We start from the raw sequence: 18,981 nt of genomic DNA, 5'->3' as shown, positions 1-18,981 counted from the left end.
TCGAGGTGGATTCATATCATCAATTGTTGCAGTTCAATTTAAAGCAAAATTAAACGCTGGGTTGCCTATAGCTGTAGAACGCTGGGTTGCCTATAGCTGTAGAAAAACGTTTGGCCAATTATGATATCATTTTTGTAAATGTAGGCCCTATGACACATTTTTTTTTAAACTGAATAGTTTTGATGGTGTTGTCTATATCGCATGCATTATGAAAATAACAATCAAAAACATTGAACACTTGCTGCAAAACATATTCTAAGTTGGAACAATGTTGCCAAAATAATATATGTCTACAATAACATTTTCACATGTTTTTAATTTTGTTGTAGCGTGTTTCATTATGAAGCGTTCTACAAACGTATATAAACTTTAATACGCCAATATACCGTAGTGCTTACCCAACATTTAGGCCAAAATGTTATTAAAACGAATTAACCAATTTAAACAACACTCGTTTAGGCCTAATATTTAAAAAAACCCTGATTCTGTGTTTGTTTGGTAGGCCTATAACTTCATACCATCTATTGGACCCTACTGTCGTAGGCCTACTTTGGGGAGGGGGTCCAGGTCCGTTATTACTGGAAGCACGCTGGCAAGATTTGGTTTGTACATGTTGTATTTAATATATTAGATTAGAAGCGACCACTTTTTTTTGCGCTCAGCAAACATTGTTTTCTTTATTTTTTGGCCCTAGTTATCGCCGGCGCGCAAAAATAGCATTGACACGCACAACACGCATCGTTCTCTGCGATGTCTGCAATAACGCTGAACACGACGCTGGCGCACGCACGCCTTTGAAAACAGGCGCAATAGTCAAGTCGAATCGGCTGACGACGGTAAAACCTTAAGCTTCCTTCACTCCATGCATGTTTACAGTCGGCAGCGCTCAGCATATTTTCATTATATTTTCTTATCTTTTTATTTTGATCTTTATTTTATTTGTTTTTGCGTGCTTATTTTGCTGGCGCAGATCGGCGGCACTAAAACGGTGCGTACGCGCAGCTATCACCGCAAATCGCGCAACCAAATGTTTTGTGTGAATAACGCGACGCTATAGAAAAATTATCAAATTCGTGGACATCATGGAACATACTCTTTGCGTGGCTGTGCGTAGTAAGCAGTTGTACGCAGATAGCCTCGCTAATATGGACGCGTAGAGTAGCGTTGTACGCGCGTGTAGTTAGCATGATTTATGATTAGTCGCGGAGTAACAAGCGTAGTTGAATGTTCCACGATCGATGTCCACGAATTTGATATTTTTCTATAATGTTCATGTGTTTTGTTTATGTCATGATATATATACTGAAATTTCTCCCATCGTGTATCAATGATTGCGTGGTCTAGCGGTAAGAATCTCGACTCCCACGCAGAGCCTCAGGGTCCCGAGATCAATTCCCACTCCCGGCTATAATTTTTTTTTTTTTCACATTCATTTTGAATCCAAAAATATTTATTTTCATGTGAAAATGTTTACATTGCACTAAGAAATGTATTTTGTGCATTTTTTTTCTGTAACTGGGCCAATAGAGGTAAAAACGCACCTCAGCACGGGGTGGAGTGAAGTTTAGGCTATACTAGTATAGCCCCCAAGGAGTAGCCCTTTGGCTATGAATTCTAAAGTTGTTGTTGCAGTTGTAGTTGTTGTTGTTGTTTGTTGTAGTTGTTGTAGTAGTAGCAGTAGTTGTTGTCATGTTAGTGATGATGATGATGATGACGACGATGACAAGATGATAATCACGCTGTCGTGAAACAGCTTTTAAGAAAAAAGATAATGTCCTCAGAAAATGATGAAAAGATGGGACCAGAGTTTGATATTTTAGAAAGTGGATTCCAGCGGATGATGTTTATTAAAATTGAAATCTAATTTATGAACCCTGGGGGGAGGGTAAAATTAGCAGGGCAAGAAATTTTTGGCGAGCCAAGAGTGGGGGGGGGGAAGCGATTTTTGGCACACATTCATGGGGTGCATTTTAAATAAAACGCTCTAAAAAGGCCGCTTCTGAAAACAGTACAGAAAGGCTTTAATATGCAAATTTTCTTGCTCGCTGCGCTTGCAACATATATCTAGACCATATAAGGTTAGCAAATTGGGATCCCAAAAATTTGCCATGTGCAAGAGGGGGGCAAACAATTTTTGGCAGGCCGAGGGGGGGGGGGGCAATCAATTTTTGGGAAATTTTACCCCCCTGGCTCATAATTATTGCACAGCCCCTAATGTGTTCAAACTAAAATTCCCAAACGGCGTGCCAAAAAGGGTTTTTCCCCACCCTCTTGACTTGTCAAATATTGCTTGCCAAGTTGCCAGGCCTGGCCCCCTGCTCTCGCAGTCGCTCTGCCAAAATGTTGAGTGGCCCCGCTGGCCCGGCCCCTCCCTATTCGTCGGCCCCTCCCTATTTATTTTTCATAGGCCCCAACATTTATATAATTTGTAAATTTTGATTTTCAACTTTTTCATAATTTAGCACGGAATAAAGCAAACCTCGCTGAAAACTGAAAAACATTTTCTGACAAACCAATTGATTTTAGTTCATTTTATGCGTTGCAAATATGATTACGAAAAAAAATATAAATTGCAACTTGGAAATATCGCCCATCCCTTGTTTTTCCTTTGGCGCACACAATCAATCAGTCATGGCCTCCACAGGAAATAATCATAATAGTCCACCCGAACAAAGCCAAAAGCAAGGTAAACAATATTATTTTGTTTTGAATGTATTTTGAGTAGCATTAATAATTTATTTAACAAAATCAGGAATGGCGTAACATATCGGAGCTATTGAAACGGGACCCTAGACTAGTCCACCCTACATTGGCATTGAAAAGCCTTGTTAAGCTTCCTTCACTCCATGCATGTTTACAGTCGGCAGCGCTCAGCATATTTTCATTATATTTTCTTATCTTTTTATTTTGATCTTTATTTTATTTGTTTTTGCGTGCTTATTTTGCTGGCGCAGATCGGCGGCACTAAAACGGTGCGTACGCGCAGCTATCACCGCAAATCGCGCAACCAAATGTTTTGTGTGAATAACGCACGCTATAGAAAAATTATCAAATTCGTGGACATCATGGAACATACTCTTTGCGTGGCTGTGCGTAGTAAGCAGTTGTACGCAGATAGCCTCGCTAATATGGACGCAGAGAGTAGCGTTGTATGCGCGTGTAGTTAGCATGATTTATGATTAGTCGCGGAGTAACAAGCGTAGTTGAATGTTCCACGATGTCCACAAATTTGATATTTTTTCTATAATGTTCATGTGTTTTGTTTATGTCATGATATATATACTGAAATTTCTCCCATCGTGTATCAATGATTGCGTGGTCTAGCGGTAAGAATCTCGACTCCCACGCAGAGCCTCAGGGTCCCGAGATCAATTCCCACTCCCGGCTATAATTGGGTTTTTTCACATTCATTTTGAATCCAAAAATATTTATTTTCATGTGAAAATGTTTACATTGCACTAAGAAATGTATTTTGTGCATTTTTTTTCTGTAACGGGGCCAATAGAGGTAAAACGCACCTCAGCACGGGGCGTCCAACGTACAGGCAGTGTTGCCGTCATATTGTAACAGGAAACAATATGTATATTATAACTCGTGTGAATCCAAAATGAAAGATATCATATGCGGTGTCCCTCAAGGTTCCATATTGGGACCTCTACTATTTATACTTTATATAAACGATATTGTTAACACATCTAACGTATTTAGCTTTATTCTGTTTGCAGCGACACCACAATACTATACTCGCATAAAGATATAAGAAGCAAATTTTGGTTAATTAACAATGAACTAAAGGAAGTCAGTAATTGGTTCAGAGCAAACAAATTATCAGTAAATGCCAGTAAAACCAATTATATGATTCTGGGAACACCACATATGACGTCCAAGAATTGGATAAATATTGATTCAACAACAACTGTCTGTAATGTAGATGTTAAGATAATTTTAGACGAAATCGTTCTAGGAAGGGTAGATAATACCAAATTCCTGGGAGTACTCATAGACGAAAACTTAACATGGAGGTGTCATATTAACTGTATAGCAAAAACTATTTCAAGGAATATTGGTGTAATGAACAAACTCAAATTCTTTTGTACCAGATCGCATTCTTTATACTCTATATTGTACCTTTATTCAACCTTATTTGAACTATGGAATATTAATTTGGGGAAACACATGTAAAACATATTTGGATAAAATTGTGAAACTCCAAAAATGGGCGATACGGACAGTTGCCAGTAGTCATTACAGAAGTCATACAGCCCCCTTGTTTGCCAAATATAACATTTTAGCAAACAATGACACCTATAAATTAGAATTGGGAGTTTTTATGTATAAGTACAGTATTAATGAATTACCGAGCTTATTTGACAGTTTATTTACCCTACGATCTAATATTCATGATTACCAAACAAGAAACGCTAATAACTATAACTTGACTAAAAATAGCAGGGTTTTCACCGATCACGCTGTCCGTACAGCTGGTCCTATATTATGGAACTCATTGCAAAAATCTTTAAGAGCGTCTTATTCAGTGAAACATTTCCGGAACGTGTACAAAAGACACTTAATTTCAAAATATGATTAATTGACGAGCATTGTAGTTTTGTTTTTTTGTTTCTTGTTTGTTTGTTTGTTGTTTTTAATTTTATTATTTGCTGTTGAATTTTCTGTTTGGTAACTTTTCTGTTAAAGGGATGGCTACCTCTGGCCTTACTGGCCTTTCGGCCATCTCCTCCATGATTCTTTGATGGTATTTTAATGCGTATTTTGTATTTCTATGTGAATTGTGGAAATAAATAAATGAATGAATGAATGAATGAATGAATGAATTGTCTGTTTTGTTTACGCTATTGGCTGTTGCCACATGAATAATGTCGGCCACCATCGTCTGTGCGATTTGGAAAAGAAAATCATTAAAATGTAGGTATGGGAAAAGGTGAATTCAAATTTGCCTTCAAACCATATCAAATTAAAGCCCTTGAGTAAACAAAGCCAAAACTGAAAACTGTTTTGTCATAGCACTTTCTGTAGCAAAGTTACATCTTGTCAAATGTTGGCTTTTGTCAAAAATGTTTAGCCAACTATTAATGCATCAAATTGATGCCATCAATTAAAAAACAAAACAGCATAGTCTCATTGTATAGCAGCAGTTATGTGGAACTGCTATCAAAATCCCTCTAAAATTCTATGTGCGATTATCTATTCAGAAAAATAAATCATATATTTGGGTCAAGTGAAGTGAAAGATCCGCCCAAACGTCATGACAACTGGTCGCCTTGCACGGAGCACTGCCTACAAATTGCCAGTCACCAATTGTAGGCCTACATGCAGAAGGCGATCGTACGTAATATTATCAAAACTTATATTTCGCCCTTCAAAAAGTCGAACAGGCTAAAACGGTCTTACCAATTACAGCACTGCGCAATCACGCCATGTGCAAATATGGTAGTTTGCGTGCGTGTGAAGTGTTCGCGCAACAGATGCGCACACACGGAAGTCATTGTACCGCATAAGCATACGCGGAGGTCATTGATGGATATCAATAACCTCCGCGCCGGTACACCGCGATGTGCGTAAATCATCTTAACGACCAATTTGATTGGGACGCACAAATGGTGTGATACGCGGAGGTTATGAATTTCTTTTAAATAATTGATCTCGTTAATTTGTCACGATTCTCAAAGCATCAAGTAGGCCTACTTATAATTGTTGAGAGATCGGCGATAGAGTCATCTGATACTCTGATTTTCGTATTTTGAGCGTGGGAACTTTCCATTCATCAGCTGAAATTATGTAAACAAAGGAACCCAGAATGATTTCTTAGCGATGCCTTATGAATAAACTAGTGACTTTTACCAGATGAATTGACTGGTTTTAATGATTTTAATTAACATCGTTACATTGCTGATAATTTCAGTGACAAAGTTAGAGTTATAAACTTGATACATGGATATTGTACATTCTACATACTATATATAATTGTGCATTTGACATTGACAACAAGGAGACTGGATAAACCAGCACAATTATAATACAGTTTTATATATTTTATCTATCTTGTCACAACTCACAATTATTTGTCTGATTTCTTGCATTAATTTCTAGTTACTTAAATTAATTCTTTGTCAATAAATTCAATGCACCACACAATCAAACCTACAACCTAATTAACAACTATATTATGCGATTCTGATCCGGACATTCATATTTCGGAACGATTGCCGAATAGGGTGCAACTCTACGAGTCTTCCCAAGACTGCCCTTATCCAACCCTAAACCCCATTTACCCTAACCCTAAACTCTGTAAACGAGGACTGGACTCAAGTCTAGCAAGTTACACCCTATTCGGTAATTGTACCCATATTTCTAATAAAAAAATAAGGAGTCCCTGGACGCGCAGACTCCCCGACCCTTTCCTGGGAAATAATACGTACAGAGAAAGGAAAATAAAGGAATGATAAGTAAATATAATGAGACTAAAACATATCTGCACTTGGGCTGGCAGCCATTCAATGATTTGCAGCCTTTATGTGTTACATAATTAAAATGCCCAGTCGGATCAAATTCACACCTACCAAACTCAAGTCACCCAATTTCAAAACCTGGACGTTGAATGTATACACTCTCATGAATATTGATTGGCAACATTTTCCAATATGTCAACTGTCAATGCTCTAACCGGACACAATAGAACAATAAACCCTGCAGTGTGTTGGTTTCAACCATGTACAGAAGAAAAATAGGACTCCGGCGTCGTCAAACAAATGCGAATGCCCACTATGTGATAGAAAATACTTGGTTTACCATACTAGTCTCCGGTTCCTTCCAGGGATGCCCCCTGTACAAAAAAAAAGTGTATGTAGTGAGGAAATTTATGTAAAGCTTTTAAATACATGTTCACTAAAAGTTTTCCTCATAATTCATTTTGTCTTTTTCAGAAAACCCCCTGCACATGTCATGGCATGACAGTGCAGGGATACCTCATCTGAATCAACACAATGTCATGGAATACTTTGCGGAGAGGAGCAACCCTTTCTACGACCGCACCTGTAACAATGAGATGGTCAAGATGCAGCGCTTGGATCCAGAACAAATGAAGTAAGCAATTAAAAATCAGTAAATCACACTTACAGTATGGTCAATTGGTCTATGTAAACCTTATAAAAAAGGTGTATTTCAGAATATTTTTATTTTTCATGTTAAGGGATCAGATAACAACGTTTGCGCAGTATTTTTTGTAGGACCAGAGAGCACATCAGACATATCGAATTGCATTCTGAATACGAGGAATGTCCTGATGATATTAAAAATAATTTTGATTTTTTGAAATTCACGATTTAATACAGATTTAAGGGCAAATTATTAAAAATTTATATTTTTAAAATTTTTGATATTTAACAGTCCTCAAAGTTAACTTTACAAATCTAAGGTGTATAGCTGGGAGGAAAAGCCAATCAGTTTCAGTTTACTTTCATACTATTTCAAGTGAAAGTTGTTACACATGGGGTTCATTTCGCAAAAATGTGCAAATTTACACTATTTTATACCCCAGTAAAGGGGTTTACCAAATGTGTACTTATTTAAACAGATCTAAGAACAAGGAATTTTTGTTCCTTTGAGTTGGGGACATCAAAGAAAGAACTTTAAGAAGGAAAAATTTAGTCTAATATTTTAGTCAGCTTCATCATGTGTATCTGGGTCCAGGGTCTTGTTCCTTTCCTTCAACCCTTCTGCTTCCGTCTTTTTCCTCAGTCTCCTGAAAGCCCTCTTTTTCCTTTCTGTCACTGGCGTACCAGATACCAGGGGTAAGACATCAGCAGGGTAGGCAAAGCTGGACTGTGCATATTGTTCATGCAAAACTTCTTATACTATATTAGCCTTCAATCAAGGTGAATTAAGGGTGGTCTTAACCCTGGAATTATGGAAACTTTCGGGCTTCATAACTGCTAAATTATTAGTCTAAAGAATATAAAAGTATACATTTTTAGACTGGAAATGACTTGCTAAATTCATCTGTGAGGTCCAATTTGGGCCAAAATTCTCATTTTTTGAGAAAATCCCAAAAAACGGGTTTTTGGCCCAAATTGTTAATCAACGTAACAAAAAAAAATTGTTTGGCCAAAAAATTTTTTTTATTAATTTTTAAAAACTAGATCAAAATATCTAGGGACCGTTTTTTTATTTTTTTGAATTTTGACCAACTTTGAAGTTTGAGAAATTTGCACCAAAAATGGTAAAAAATGCAAAATTTTCAAAAAAATCATAAAAAAGCCTGATTTTCACCCAAATTTCAAATATTTTTGGTGAAGTTGGTCAAAATTAAAAAATTAAAAAACGGTCCCTAGATATTTTTATCTAGTTTTTAAAATTAGTAAAAAAAAATTTTGGCCAAACAATTTTTTTGTTACGTTGCACGAAAAAATGTGGGCCAAAAACCTGTTTTTGGGATTTTCTCCAAAATGAGCATTTTGGCCCAAATTGGACCTCACAGATGAATTCATCAAGTCATTTCCATTCTAAAATGTATACTTTTATATTCTTTAGACTAATAATTTAGCAGTTATGAGGCCCGAAAGTTTTCATAATTCCAGGGTTCAGACCAACCTTAATGTGTAAAGGGTGAAGTGCAAAAAAATTTTGTACTATTTTATATTAGCCAAAAATCAAGGTATAATATTGAATATTCCCTGTATTTTTACAGTAAGCCTACTTAGACCAAGGAAGTTTTTGCCAAAACTTGGGGGGGGGGGGATGTTTGATATTGTGTCCCCCATCCCAAAATGGGGAGACATGCCCCCAGATTGATGCCCATGCATACATGTACATCTACAATGTATCAAATAAATTTCAAGTGAAATCAACACTATAAACTTTCTTAGTACAATGATCCCCATCAAATTTGATTTAATATGAGTGAACAATGTACATATGTCATGAATAGGACTTCCTTTTTGGTCATAAAGCAAAATAATCAAACCGTATTACTGAATTACGCACAAAAGGAGAAAATATGATTCATGTAAAAATTGCAGTAAGAATAGGTGAGTTGAAGTGTAGCAGTACCACCCTGTATTGACATACTTAGGATGCTTATTCTTCGTACTTCCTGCGTTTTATCACTTTTACAATTTAACTCTCTGTTTCATAAGTTAAGGGTTATTGCACCTTCAGTTGGCAATCTACATGTTTTGAAAACATATTAAAAAATATTTTAAAAACTGCTCAATGGTTTAAAGCAATATTGTACATTTCCATAAAAAATAGATTTTTACTATTTTTCCCCACATATAATTTTGAGCCCAACAAAGGTAAAACAAAGGAAATATCGATATTAAAACTAGATTTAAAAGAAAACTGCGGGAGCGGGAGTAGGGGGTACAAGTCACAGGATCAGGATGTTTGTTTGTTTTGCTTGCTTGCAAGTTCATTCAAAAGGAAATTTGATTTTAAAACCATTAATAGGTCTTTATCCAGAAGCAAAGAAACTCTTGGCCACATTGTAGGCACATGTATTTTATTCTTTTAAATGGTGAATGGGGTTAACATGAACTTTTTGGGAACTTTGTTTTATATTTTGGTATGGTTATACATGTATGATTGCCAACATCTAATGTTGAAATTAGCAGGATATTAAAATGTCACTACTGTGTGTCGTAATGTATCTAGTACGAGGTAGACAGTTTCTCAAGCTAACTGGATGTGGGGTGGGTAACAATGGACTGTTTTAGTTCCATTGTCTTTCACTTTCAATCTGTTGTGCAACTTTGGCTACATGTATGTGAACCGACCAGTGGTGAACTTATTCAGTTCAACAATATATTATGTTACAATCTGATAGCCTTTTGATGGAAGAAATTAGTGAGGCATGTTGGAATTTGTTGATGTTTTAGGAACATCATTCTGTGGGCATTATTTTCAGTTTCAGTTTATTTTTCAGTGCAAGGATGACCACAATACCCAGGGGAGGGGGTGGCACTCATATGGGTATGTGCCATGGCGACGACCACCTTTTTTAGCGCCGACAATGTTCCCTAGACCCCTAGATTTCAAGACCCCTTTATTAGCTGGCTGATCAGTTCCTAAGACCCCTTTTTTTCGCCAATCTAGTCAACTTAATTCAAAAAGACTGAAATCAAGTCAAAGGAAAGTAGGGAGATAGGCCCTTATATCCGATTTTTGTTGATCAGTTATTTTTTACCAGTCTTTTTGCCCAACTTCAACCAATCAAGATGATATTATTCTACTCCTTATAATGTGATATTACATGTACATGTATGTACGTCATCCACCAGTGGATTCTCTGCGCAGAAATGATCCACCGTTATTATAATAAGAAAATCTATTATTTTGCTTCCGAGCGCAGTTACTCCGACAGTGGATTCTCTGCGCCCCGAGCGCAGAACATCCACTACCGGAAGTTCTGCGGAGGGGCGCAGGAGCTCCACTGGTGGATCACGTACATAACTCAATATTAGTTACGGTACCAGACTACTACAGTGCAAGTAAATGAACGATTTAAAGAATCTTCTTTATACATGTAGGTTTAAAAAGGAGGTCAGAATTTATATAGGTCATACACTCTGCATTAAAGTCTGCAATGTTAAGGAAGAAAAAAAACCCAATACATTAAGGAAGTTGGTCATACCTTCCTGGTGTCATTAGTACAGTAGCAGGGAATTTGATGTCAATTTCATTTGATTGTTAATTGAGACTATAAAGTTACTTTACACTTACATAAATTCTGTGAAATTGAACAACTCGCAAAAAAAAAGTATGTGGATTCAAACTCCAGTCCTTCACAGGCATGGATCCAGGTCTGTGACCGCTCCCCCTTTTTGAGGGTCCTAAATATTTTGTTTACAATTTGTTTGGAAAAAAGGCGATCCTGACTTTTAGACCACCCGAGATATATAGGGTACAAATTGCAAATTTATCATATTAAACTTTCTCAACAAGGTCAAACATGTTTTTAACTGTACAAACATACCCTTTATTCCATCGAACAAGCTTTATTTTTTCCAAAATTCACGTTTTTATAGCTATTTTTGACGTATAAGAGCTGGTAACAAAACCCGTGATGCCAGCTCCGAAGTTTTCGCGTAGCACAGGCGCTTGATGTACGCTCGTTTTGACGGTAATTTACGATAGCGTATCATGCATTTTCAAGCGCGTTTGCATGTTTGACATCGTTTTACTGCGCCACGCAATTCTGCATTTATTCAAGATGGCGGAATTTCTCGAAAAACGTGATGTATTTTACCCCGTAATTTCCATCATTACTCAAAGCCCTGCCCTCTTTCACAATATTTTAGCTTCTTGGATATCATCGGAAACATAGATTAGTAATATTAGGTAGGTCACTGTATTTTTAAAGATTTTTAGATGATTTTTACGATGAAAAAATTGATGTTTTAAGCTTCTTTTCAAAAATTGGTTTTAGCTTTTTAAAAAACGGGTAAAAAATTGTTTTTAGCTTGTTGGATATTTTTGCTTAATAGTTTAAAGCTTGACTCCTTATATGAAACTTTTAGTTTAAGCTTGTTAGAATATTAAACCTTGATGAAATAGTAATATTTGAGCCCTATATAGCGCGGGTGGTCTAAAAGTCAGGATCGGCGGAAAAAATAAAACCCCTTGGATAAAGAAGTGTCTGTTTTACTTTTACATGTTTTACAGTTTTACGCAGTGGCAGATCCAGGCAGGGGCCGGGAGCAGGGGCCAATTAAAGCCAACTATTAACTATCCAATTCATCGTGTTTGATGTATTTGATTGTTATTGCAGGTCCATGACAGGATTAGAATATCGTCTGTTGCACGTCCAGGAACCCATCTTATATGTTGTCCGGAAGTTACATCGTCACAGCCCAACGCAAGAAACACCAATAGCAGACTATTATATTATAGCAGGCGTAGTATATCAAGCACCAGATCTATGCTCTGTCTTAAATGCTAGAATGGTAAGACACTGTAATAGCAGACTATTAAGTGGCATTGCCAGGAATTTTTCATGGGGGGAGGCAAGGCAACTTCAAGGGGCATAAATTGACAAAATGGTCTTTTGAAGTACAAAATGTCTTAAAATCTTAAATACAAGAGCCGCCAGCAATCAGCATCCCACCGGGGGCTTCTCGCAGAGGAAGCGCCACTGTTATTATTATAGCGGGCCTGATATATCAAGTACCAAATCTATACTGTCGTAAATGCTACAATGGTCAAACATTTCAATCATTTCCAAGGCTGATAGATTATTGGTCGATGATGCATTATTCGTTTTTAATCTTGCACAAACAAGGACTGTTTATAAGACGGTTAACTTGTTTTCTAATTTTAGGTTTTGCTTTATCATCTATTTTTGATTAATTTATCTTTTTTCTCCATTTTAGTTAACAGCTGTGCATAATATTCAGTCAGCATTTGATGAATCCATATCATATTCAAGGTATCATCCCAGTAAAGGCTACTGGTGGGAATTCAAAGACAAAGACCAAGAAAAAACAGGTAATTATTTCAAGATACTAAAATCTGAGTTATGATGAATATTTTGAGTTGGACCATATATCAAGGACACAGCAAGCTTCTGAATGAGCATATTAGTAAAATTATTTTGAAAGTATTTGATCAAATGTTTCACAATTTGTTCTATAATATAAGTACACTTTTGAATGTTACTGATTAGTTGCATTATTATGTTTTCAGGGTTATTAGGAGTTAAGAAAACCTAATAATGATAATATTGGATGGCTTATTTCGCATGATACCATAACATATCGGATTCGTCATACAAATATCGAACTCGCCGTTGGCTCGTCCGATATTTTTATGACTCATCCGATATGTTATGGTATCATGCTCAGCCATCCAATATTATATCATTATTGCCATTGTTCATACAGCAGGTGTTGTATTCGTGAGCTTATTATTGTCTAGAACAAAAACTTCAATGCCAACCAATATCTTCTTAGTTAGTAGTCATGTTCAGACGGTTATTAGATTCTGGAGGATCGGCGTGCTCGAGAATTGGAATTCCTAAGTCAATCCCCGAGTGTGTGTCCGCACGACTCAATTGAAGCCTGGAATCCTTGAACATCAGCTCTGGAATTTACAAACAGAAGCTTACTGTGACCCATCTAGTGGCATGCCCAATTGAGCCGTATTAAATATAATTAAACCACGGTCATAGGTTATGCTCAGCACTCGAAAATTGCAAAATGTATCGTTCACATGACAGTAGCACTCAAGGATCACTTGAGTGAAATCCCATAAATTTCTTGGGGATAAATTTGGGGGCAAACTTAGGGATTTGAATCCTAAAGACAGTTAATTCACATGGCAGATTTATCCAAGGTTTGCTCAAGAAATGTGGACATGCCTAGTGGGTCCTAGAGAATGCTTGGGACAGGAACCTTGGGTCTGTCTGTTTTGAAATATATGTATTAACATTTCAGTATTTTGATCTCTTGCATATGTCATGATCTGTGCTTCAGAATGAAATAAATGAACGGTGTCAGAATTTGAAATTTCAACATATCTGTTTTATCTTTGATCATAACTGTAAGACATTTCAACATTCACTTGTGTCAACAAAAAATTAGAACAAAAATATTTTGTATTTGTATAAACTATTGGACTTCGATCCAGAGTCCAGACGATGTGTAATACGAGTAACCTGATGTTCATTATCTGACTCCTGTTTGCCTTTCCTTTGATATAAGTCAATATTTACATGGAAATAACGCAAGACTTTTTGCTTTCATTTTAAACTTACAGATAAGAAAGCGGGTAAAAAGGAAAAGAAAGAACCTAGTTCTATATTCCAGAGACAGAGAGTGGATGTACTGCTGGGTGAACTAGCAAGAAAATTTCCTCCTAAGGTTATGCAGGTAATGCACAATATAGATTTTGTGAAATATGCTACTTTAATTGTGCTCTTTGTAAAAAAAGTCACAAAATATTCTGTGTAGGCCTACAGAGTACCAAATATTGTAAATAGTGAACATTCAATGTACCCACATGGACTTAGCATTCACAAGTTTGTTTGAATTAAAAAAAATAGTGATCAGATCAGATGATACTACTGTGAGATGTAATACAATCTTTGTTGAATTAGTTTCCATCAATTGAAATTCCATTTTGTCTATTTGCTGTCGTAGTGACGTAATAATGGGAGTAACGACCATAGCAATAGATGAATACAATTTTTTAATAGATCGCACTGCACTACAACGTTCATGCGGTACCTATGCATTGAACTATGTCTAAGAAATGCTGATCACTCGCACCTGTATAGGGAAGTTTGATGTACGCCACGGGTCACTAGCCCTGGAGGCACAACAACGATATTGGAGCACATGAAAATGAAATATCACCTACAGAGTGCTAGTATTCCTTAGAAAGCATGGGTTTCAATAACTCGCCAAAGATTCACAGAAGATGATAATAGTTTGTTTGTCCTCCAGCGTCACTCGACTGACTCCCAATGCAGGTCATTTTTATCAACCTATTAACCTTTCGTGCAAGCGCCCTATTAAAACTAGTATCTTTGAAAAGAGCGGTATTGTATTCAATACACAGGTGATGAGTGCAACCTGCTACTGCAGGGCGATCTATTCAAAAATTGTATTCATTGTATACAAATGGGGAAAAAAGCTTTATCTAACTATATCTCAACCAATAGATCACATGTATTGTAAGTAAAACAAAATAATATGTAAAAGTTTTGCTCTGTCAGATATAATTTATTGCCCAAGTTTTGATGTAAACAAATTATACCTGTTCATCAGGTCAATATTATTTGTAAATTTGATAAGTAGATCTATCCAGCCAAGTGTATTCATTCAGTAGCACTACACTTTGCTATCACAAAAGGTTGAACTGTGATCAATTTGGCTTTACAAAGGACTGACCTCGGTTACAAGGGTTTGTTAACCCCTGGTTTTTCCCACTCACCTAAAATAACCTTTTTCTCACTTGACTTAAATACAGTTTTCCCCACTCGCCCAAATTAGTGATGTTTACACATCCAAGTCCCAGTCGTTCATTTGAATACAATAGGATTGCAACATGTTTGTATGGATCTTTCATTTTCTTGTTCTCACACCCACTCCACTCTTCTTTGTTTTCTTCTTCCTTGTCAAAATGAAAATTCAAAACAAACATCTCAATCTTGTAATATTATTAGTGATACCATATTGTGTTTCCTTGGTTTGGATAACCATGCTAATAGTGCTAGGAGTTGGTGCAATAAGGTCCCTCAGCAATAGCTGCCAGGTGTCATTTATACAATATAAAATACAGATATTGTCAATGGCTAGATCAAGGTTAGATAAAGTGTCCTTGCATTTCAATGCAAACCCTCTATTTATGATGCGATCTGGTCCATGGAGGCCAATGGAGCAAGCCAGAATTTCTGAGGGCCATTTGGGCCCTTGATCTTAAATGTTTGAGGGCCCTCACAAATTTTTGTGGGCCCAAATTTGGGCCACAGGTTTTAACCTACGAACCCCACAAAAAAGTGAGCAAATTGCCACAAATTTTGCGGGCCAGATGTGTCTTTTGTGGGCCCTCACTGATTGTCAGAGGCCGAGGGCCCTTGGGCCCTCCTTATTTCGAGCCCTGCAAGGGAGGCATTTTTGAAAATTGAGTTATTATAATTATTATCAAATAAATACTGAAAACACCAAAGGTCTAGCATACTTAGTTTGTAAGTTATGAAGTTTTGTGATGTGTATTTTCTTATGTATTTTATTGTTTGCCTATACATCAATTCCAAATTTGCCGCCTTTGGCCTCTATGAACCAGATTATGTCACATTTACAGATTGCATTGATGGGTGACATTTTTTTTTTTTTTTTTTTCACCAGTTTCAAGAGGATATAAAGTTGAAATAAAAAAAGAACAATTTAAAACAATCTTATCCCCAAGCTGATGTAAAGTATATGATCATAAGCATATGAATCCATAATTGGTTTGAAATATATTTGTTGTAGGTTTTTGTATCAATGGGCTTTTCAAATAAAAAACAATTAATCTATTGAATTGAATTTTATTTAAAGGTAAAATCCTGGACAATGAGTCCCAGTGTTGTCTAAATAAATTAAAAATAAATAGCATTGTCTTTTATTTAATTTCCAGCCTAAACCAGGTGAGAAACCCGTTCCGGTTGAATCAGTGGACGGCGCATCTACTAATGGGACAATGCTTGGAGGGTCATCTAATGGCACGATGGTCGGAGGGCCATCTAATGGGACAATGCCTGGTGGTGGAGCCACCGTGAAGGAAGAAAAAGATGTGAAAGAAGAAGGACAATCGCAAGGCAATAGTGGTGCAATATTTTCCAGTGCTTATGCAAACAGCATGAAGCCGCCAATGGCGAAGAAGCGTAAAGTGATGAAATGAAGGATGATTATGTGGAGGAAACCAGCTACTAGAGATCAGATCGGAATGACTTCACATTCACATATAGTACTCCACTATTAGGCTGGAGTGGTTATGTAGGGCCAAACCTCAAAGATCATGACTTTGCATAGTCATATTGGTGGAACAGTGTTGCCTTGAGTGCTCCATTGGGGTTGGAATATCTCATAGGCAGTCAATGGTTGGGACTTGCGTAGTGGCTGTAGACCAGAGATGGAATGACCAACAGTGTTGCCAAAACTTTTCAGCACCAAGGCACAGCACATTGGCTCACCAGGCGCGGTAACGGAGTCTCAAATAGCCCAATTATTAAGTTTCCAAAAAAGCACCCAATACTGGATATTTGGGCAGATTTACTAGAATTTAGAACCCAAATTACCCAATTGGGTGGAAAACCACTTGACTTAAAAACTTATGGTTCTTAATGGGAAGTTACGGACCGATCAATAAATGATCGCAAAACCCTTTGTAATTGCAATTGGGAGCGACTGAAAACCCTAATAAATCGGCCAAATTGAAAGTAAAATCCATCAAACTACTGCCGCGACCAGACTCTTGCAAACTGAGCCCAATTTTAGACAAGTAGCTTCACGTTTTTTAAGTAATGGCAAGTGATTGCCAAATAGCCCAATTGTGCGCCTAAGACGCGGCGGCATTGGCATCACTGATGGCCAATGAGCTGTAGGCTTTATGTCAATCCTGTGGGGAATAGGAGACATGACCCGTTACTTTTCGGCCAAATGAGCCACTTTTTTGCCAAGTTCAGACCAGCTTGGGGATAAATTTGCAAATAGTTCTCCATGTGGAAATGCCTAATATTGACCAGCAACTCTTTCAGACTTTAGAATTAACACTACAAGTATTTGCGCTTGAAATACACAATTTTATTGTCTTCTAAGAGGAAGAGGAAGGTAATGGTTGAACTTACTGTGTAGAACCAGCACTCAAAGAGTCACATTAAAAGGTTCTTCTTGGCAAGATTTAGGCTTCTTGCATTTATGAATGAAGAATCAATCCATACAATTTAAGGTATAAATCTTGAATTTACATTGAAACTCGATGTGAAATATTCTATTTTATCTTTATTCTGTATGTAGAATTAGTTGAAAATCCTACAATAAGTGTTTGTGTCAAGATGAACCATTTGATATGACCGAATAATCATTTCCTTTATTATGAGATGTGAAAGATGAGATCATTTCACTTTTAATCGGGGTAAAATCAGGGTAAAATATGGAACGTTCCCTTTTATATTTCAAACAGTATAAATGTCTTAAAAATGATTAATACCAAAAGTAATAATACAAATCTTTTTTATAGTGTTCCTTTGTGTTTGTTCTATTTCCTGCTTAAAATGTCAAAATAAATAACTTTCCTGTTAAATGATGATAATAGATTATGTTGTAACATGAAAACTTGGAAGTAAAATGTATTATGAAAAGAAAAGTAGGAAGAGTTTTGAAACTTTCAATGCAGTCCATTGAAACAATGAATGTAGTAGCAAGAGGAAGTCTGTAAACATATTAATGTGAAAGTGGCAAAAAATGATGTGGCGGAGAGTTGAGTAATGTGCAACAATAGTATAAATGGTATTCATGGCACACAAATAAAGGTTAGTGGACCATATCTTAAAATTAAAAAAAGAAAAGATTGAGTGGGTTGAAATTCTTCCTTGTTTGTGTTTTATTTCTTATGATCTTATGATTGAAATGTAAAAAAGGGGACCAAATCCTGCAATAATGCAAATGATGCAATATTTCTTGAGAGTGAGATCAGTGTTAAAAATTAGACACAAAGTTCCCACTCTAACCTTGTCAGATACAATGTGGGTAAACATGTTTAAATTTTATTAGGCCAAGTAAAAAATAAAACATGTTTCACGTCTGAGTTTTCGAAAAAAAGGAGGAGGAGGGGGCTTTTTATTTTCTATTTTTTATCGCAAAATTGGTGTAAATACCCATAATTAGAGCTGTTTTAGTGTGTACAAGACGGCCTGGAAAAAGAAGGAGGCCCTTTTTTATTTGTTGTTCTGAGAGTTACACCCCCTCCAATGATCACAAAACCTTCCTAAAATGTTTCTTGTATCTTAACAAGGCTATAGAAAGCATTCCAACTTCCTAGACATATTTTTTGAAAAGTTATAAGTGAATTTCAAAAAATAAAAATATATTTGAGGAAACCTCAAAAAAGGAAGCGGGAGGGGACGTGAAACATGTTTATTTTTTTATTTTGCCTTAAGCAATGCAAGCAATTTTTTCTTTGCAACTAAATGAAGCAGAAATTGGTTATTGTGGAAACCTTGTATATACCGGTACATATATCAATGCAAATGGGTGATAATAAAAAGTTATGGCAAATGAACCCCCATTTGTAAGCAAATACAAATATTTACCTTGATAGGGCTTTTGTCCTAGCATCAGGCTACCCGGTCAGGCTTACTGCACTTGGCATGGACACCCTTGGAAGCAGATAGCTAAATGTGAGGTATGGTCTTGTGATCCTGTTGTCGCAATTACAGTCAAGTTTGACGTCATATTCCATTATTCTTAATTATGTTAGGTGATG

The 18,981-nt window shown here is 36.6% G+C and overlaps 1 protein-coding gene across 2 annotated transcripts in view; it reads left to right on the top strand.

Annotated features, from left to right (window-relative positions):
- The window catches only part of LOC140153211 (mediator of RNA polymerase II transcription subunit 6-like), a 51,489-nt gene extending 33,434 nt beyond the window's left edge, over nt 1-18,055 (top strand). Inside the window, exons 1-6 of one of the 2 annotated variants that reach the window (XM_072175895.1) lie at nt 2,613-2,686; nt 6,942-7,101; nt 11,786-11,960; nt 12,387-12,501; nt 13,771-13,883; nt 16,135-18,055. In XM_072175895.1, coding sequence (XP_072031996.1) covers nt 2,632-2,686; nt 6,942-7,101; nt 11,786-11,960; nt 12,387-12,501; nt 13,771-13,883; nt 16,135-16,398 — 882 coding nt within the window. In that variant the 5' untranslated portion in view covers nt 2,613-2,631 and the 3' untranslated portion in view covers nt 16,399-18,055. Of the gene's footprint in view, nt 1-2,612; nt 2,687-6,941; nt 7,102-11,785; nt 11,961-12,386; nt 12,502-13,770; nt 13,884-16,134 lie in introns of those variants that run through there. The other variant, XM_072175896.1, reaches the window with a different exon arrangement.
- The last annotated feature ends 926 nt before the right edge of the window (nt 18,056-18,981 follow it).

This window comes from Amphiura filiformis, chromosome 5, assembly GCF_039555335.1.
Source record: "Amphiura filiformis chromosome 5, Afil_fr2py, whole genome shotgun sequence".
Classification (NCBI taxonomy): Eukaryota; Metazoa; Echinodermata; class Ophiuroidea; order Amphilepidida; family Amphiuridae; genus Amphiura; species Amphiura filiformis.
This window is presented reverse-complemented; position numbering and strand designations above follow the sequence as displayed.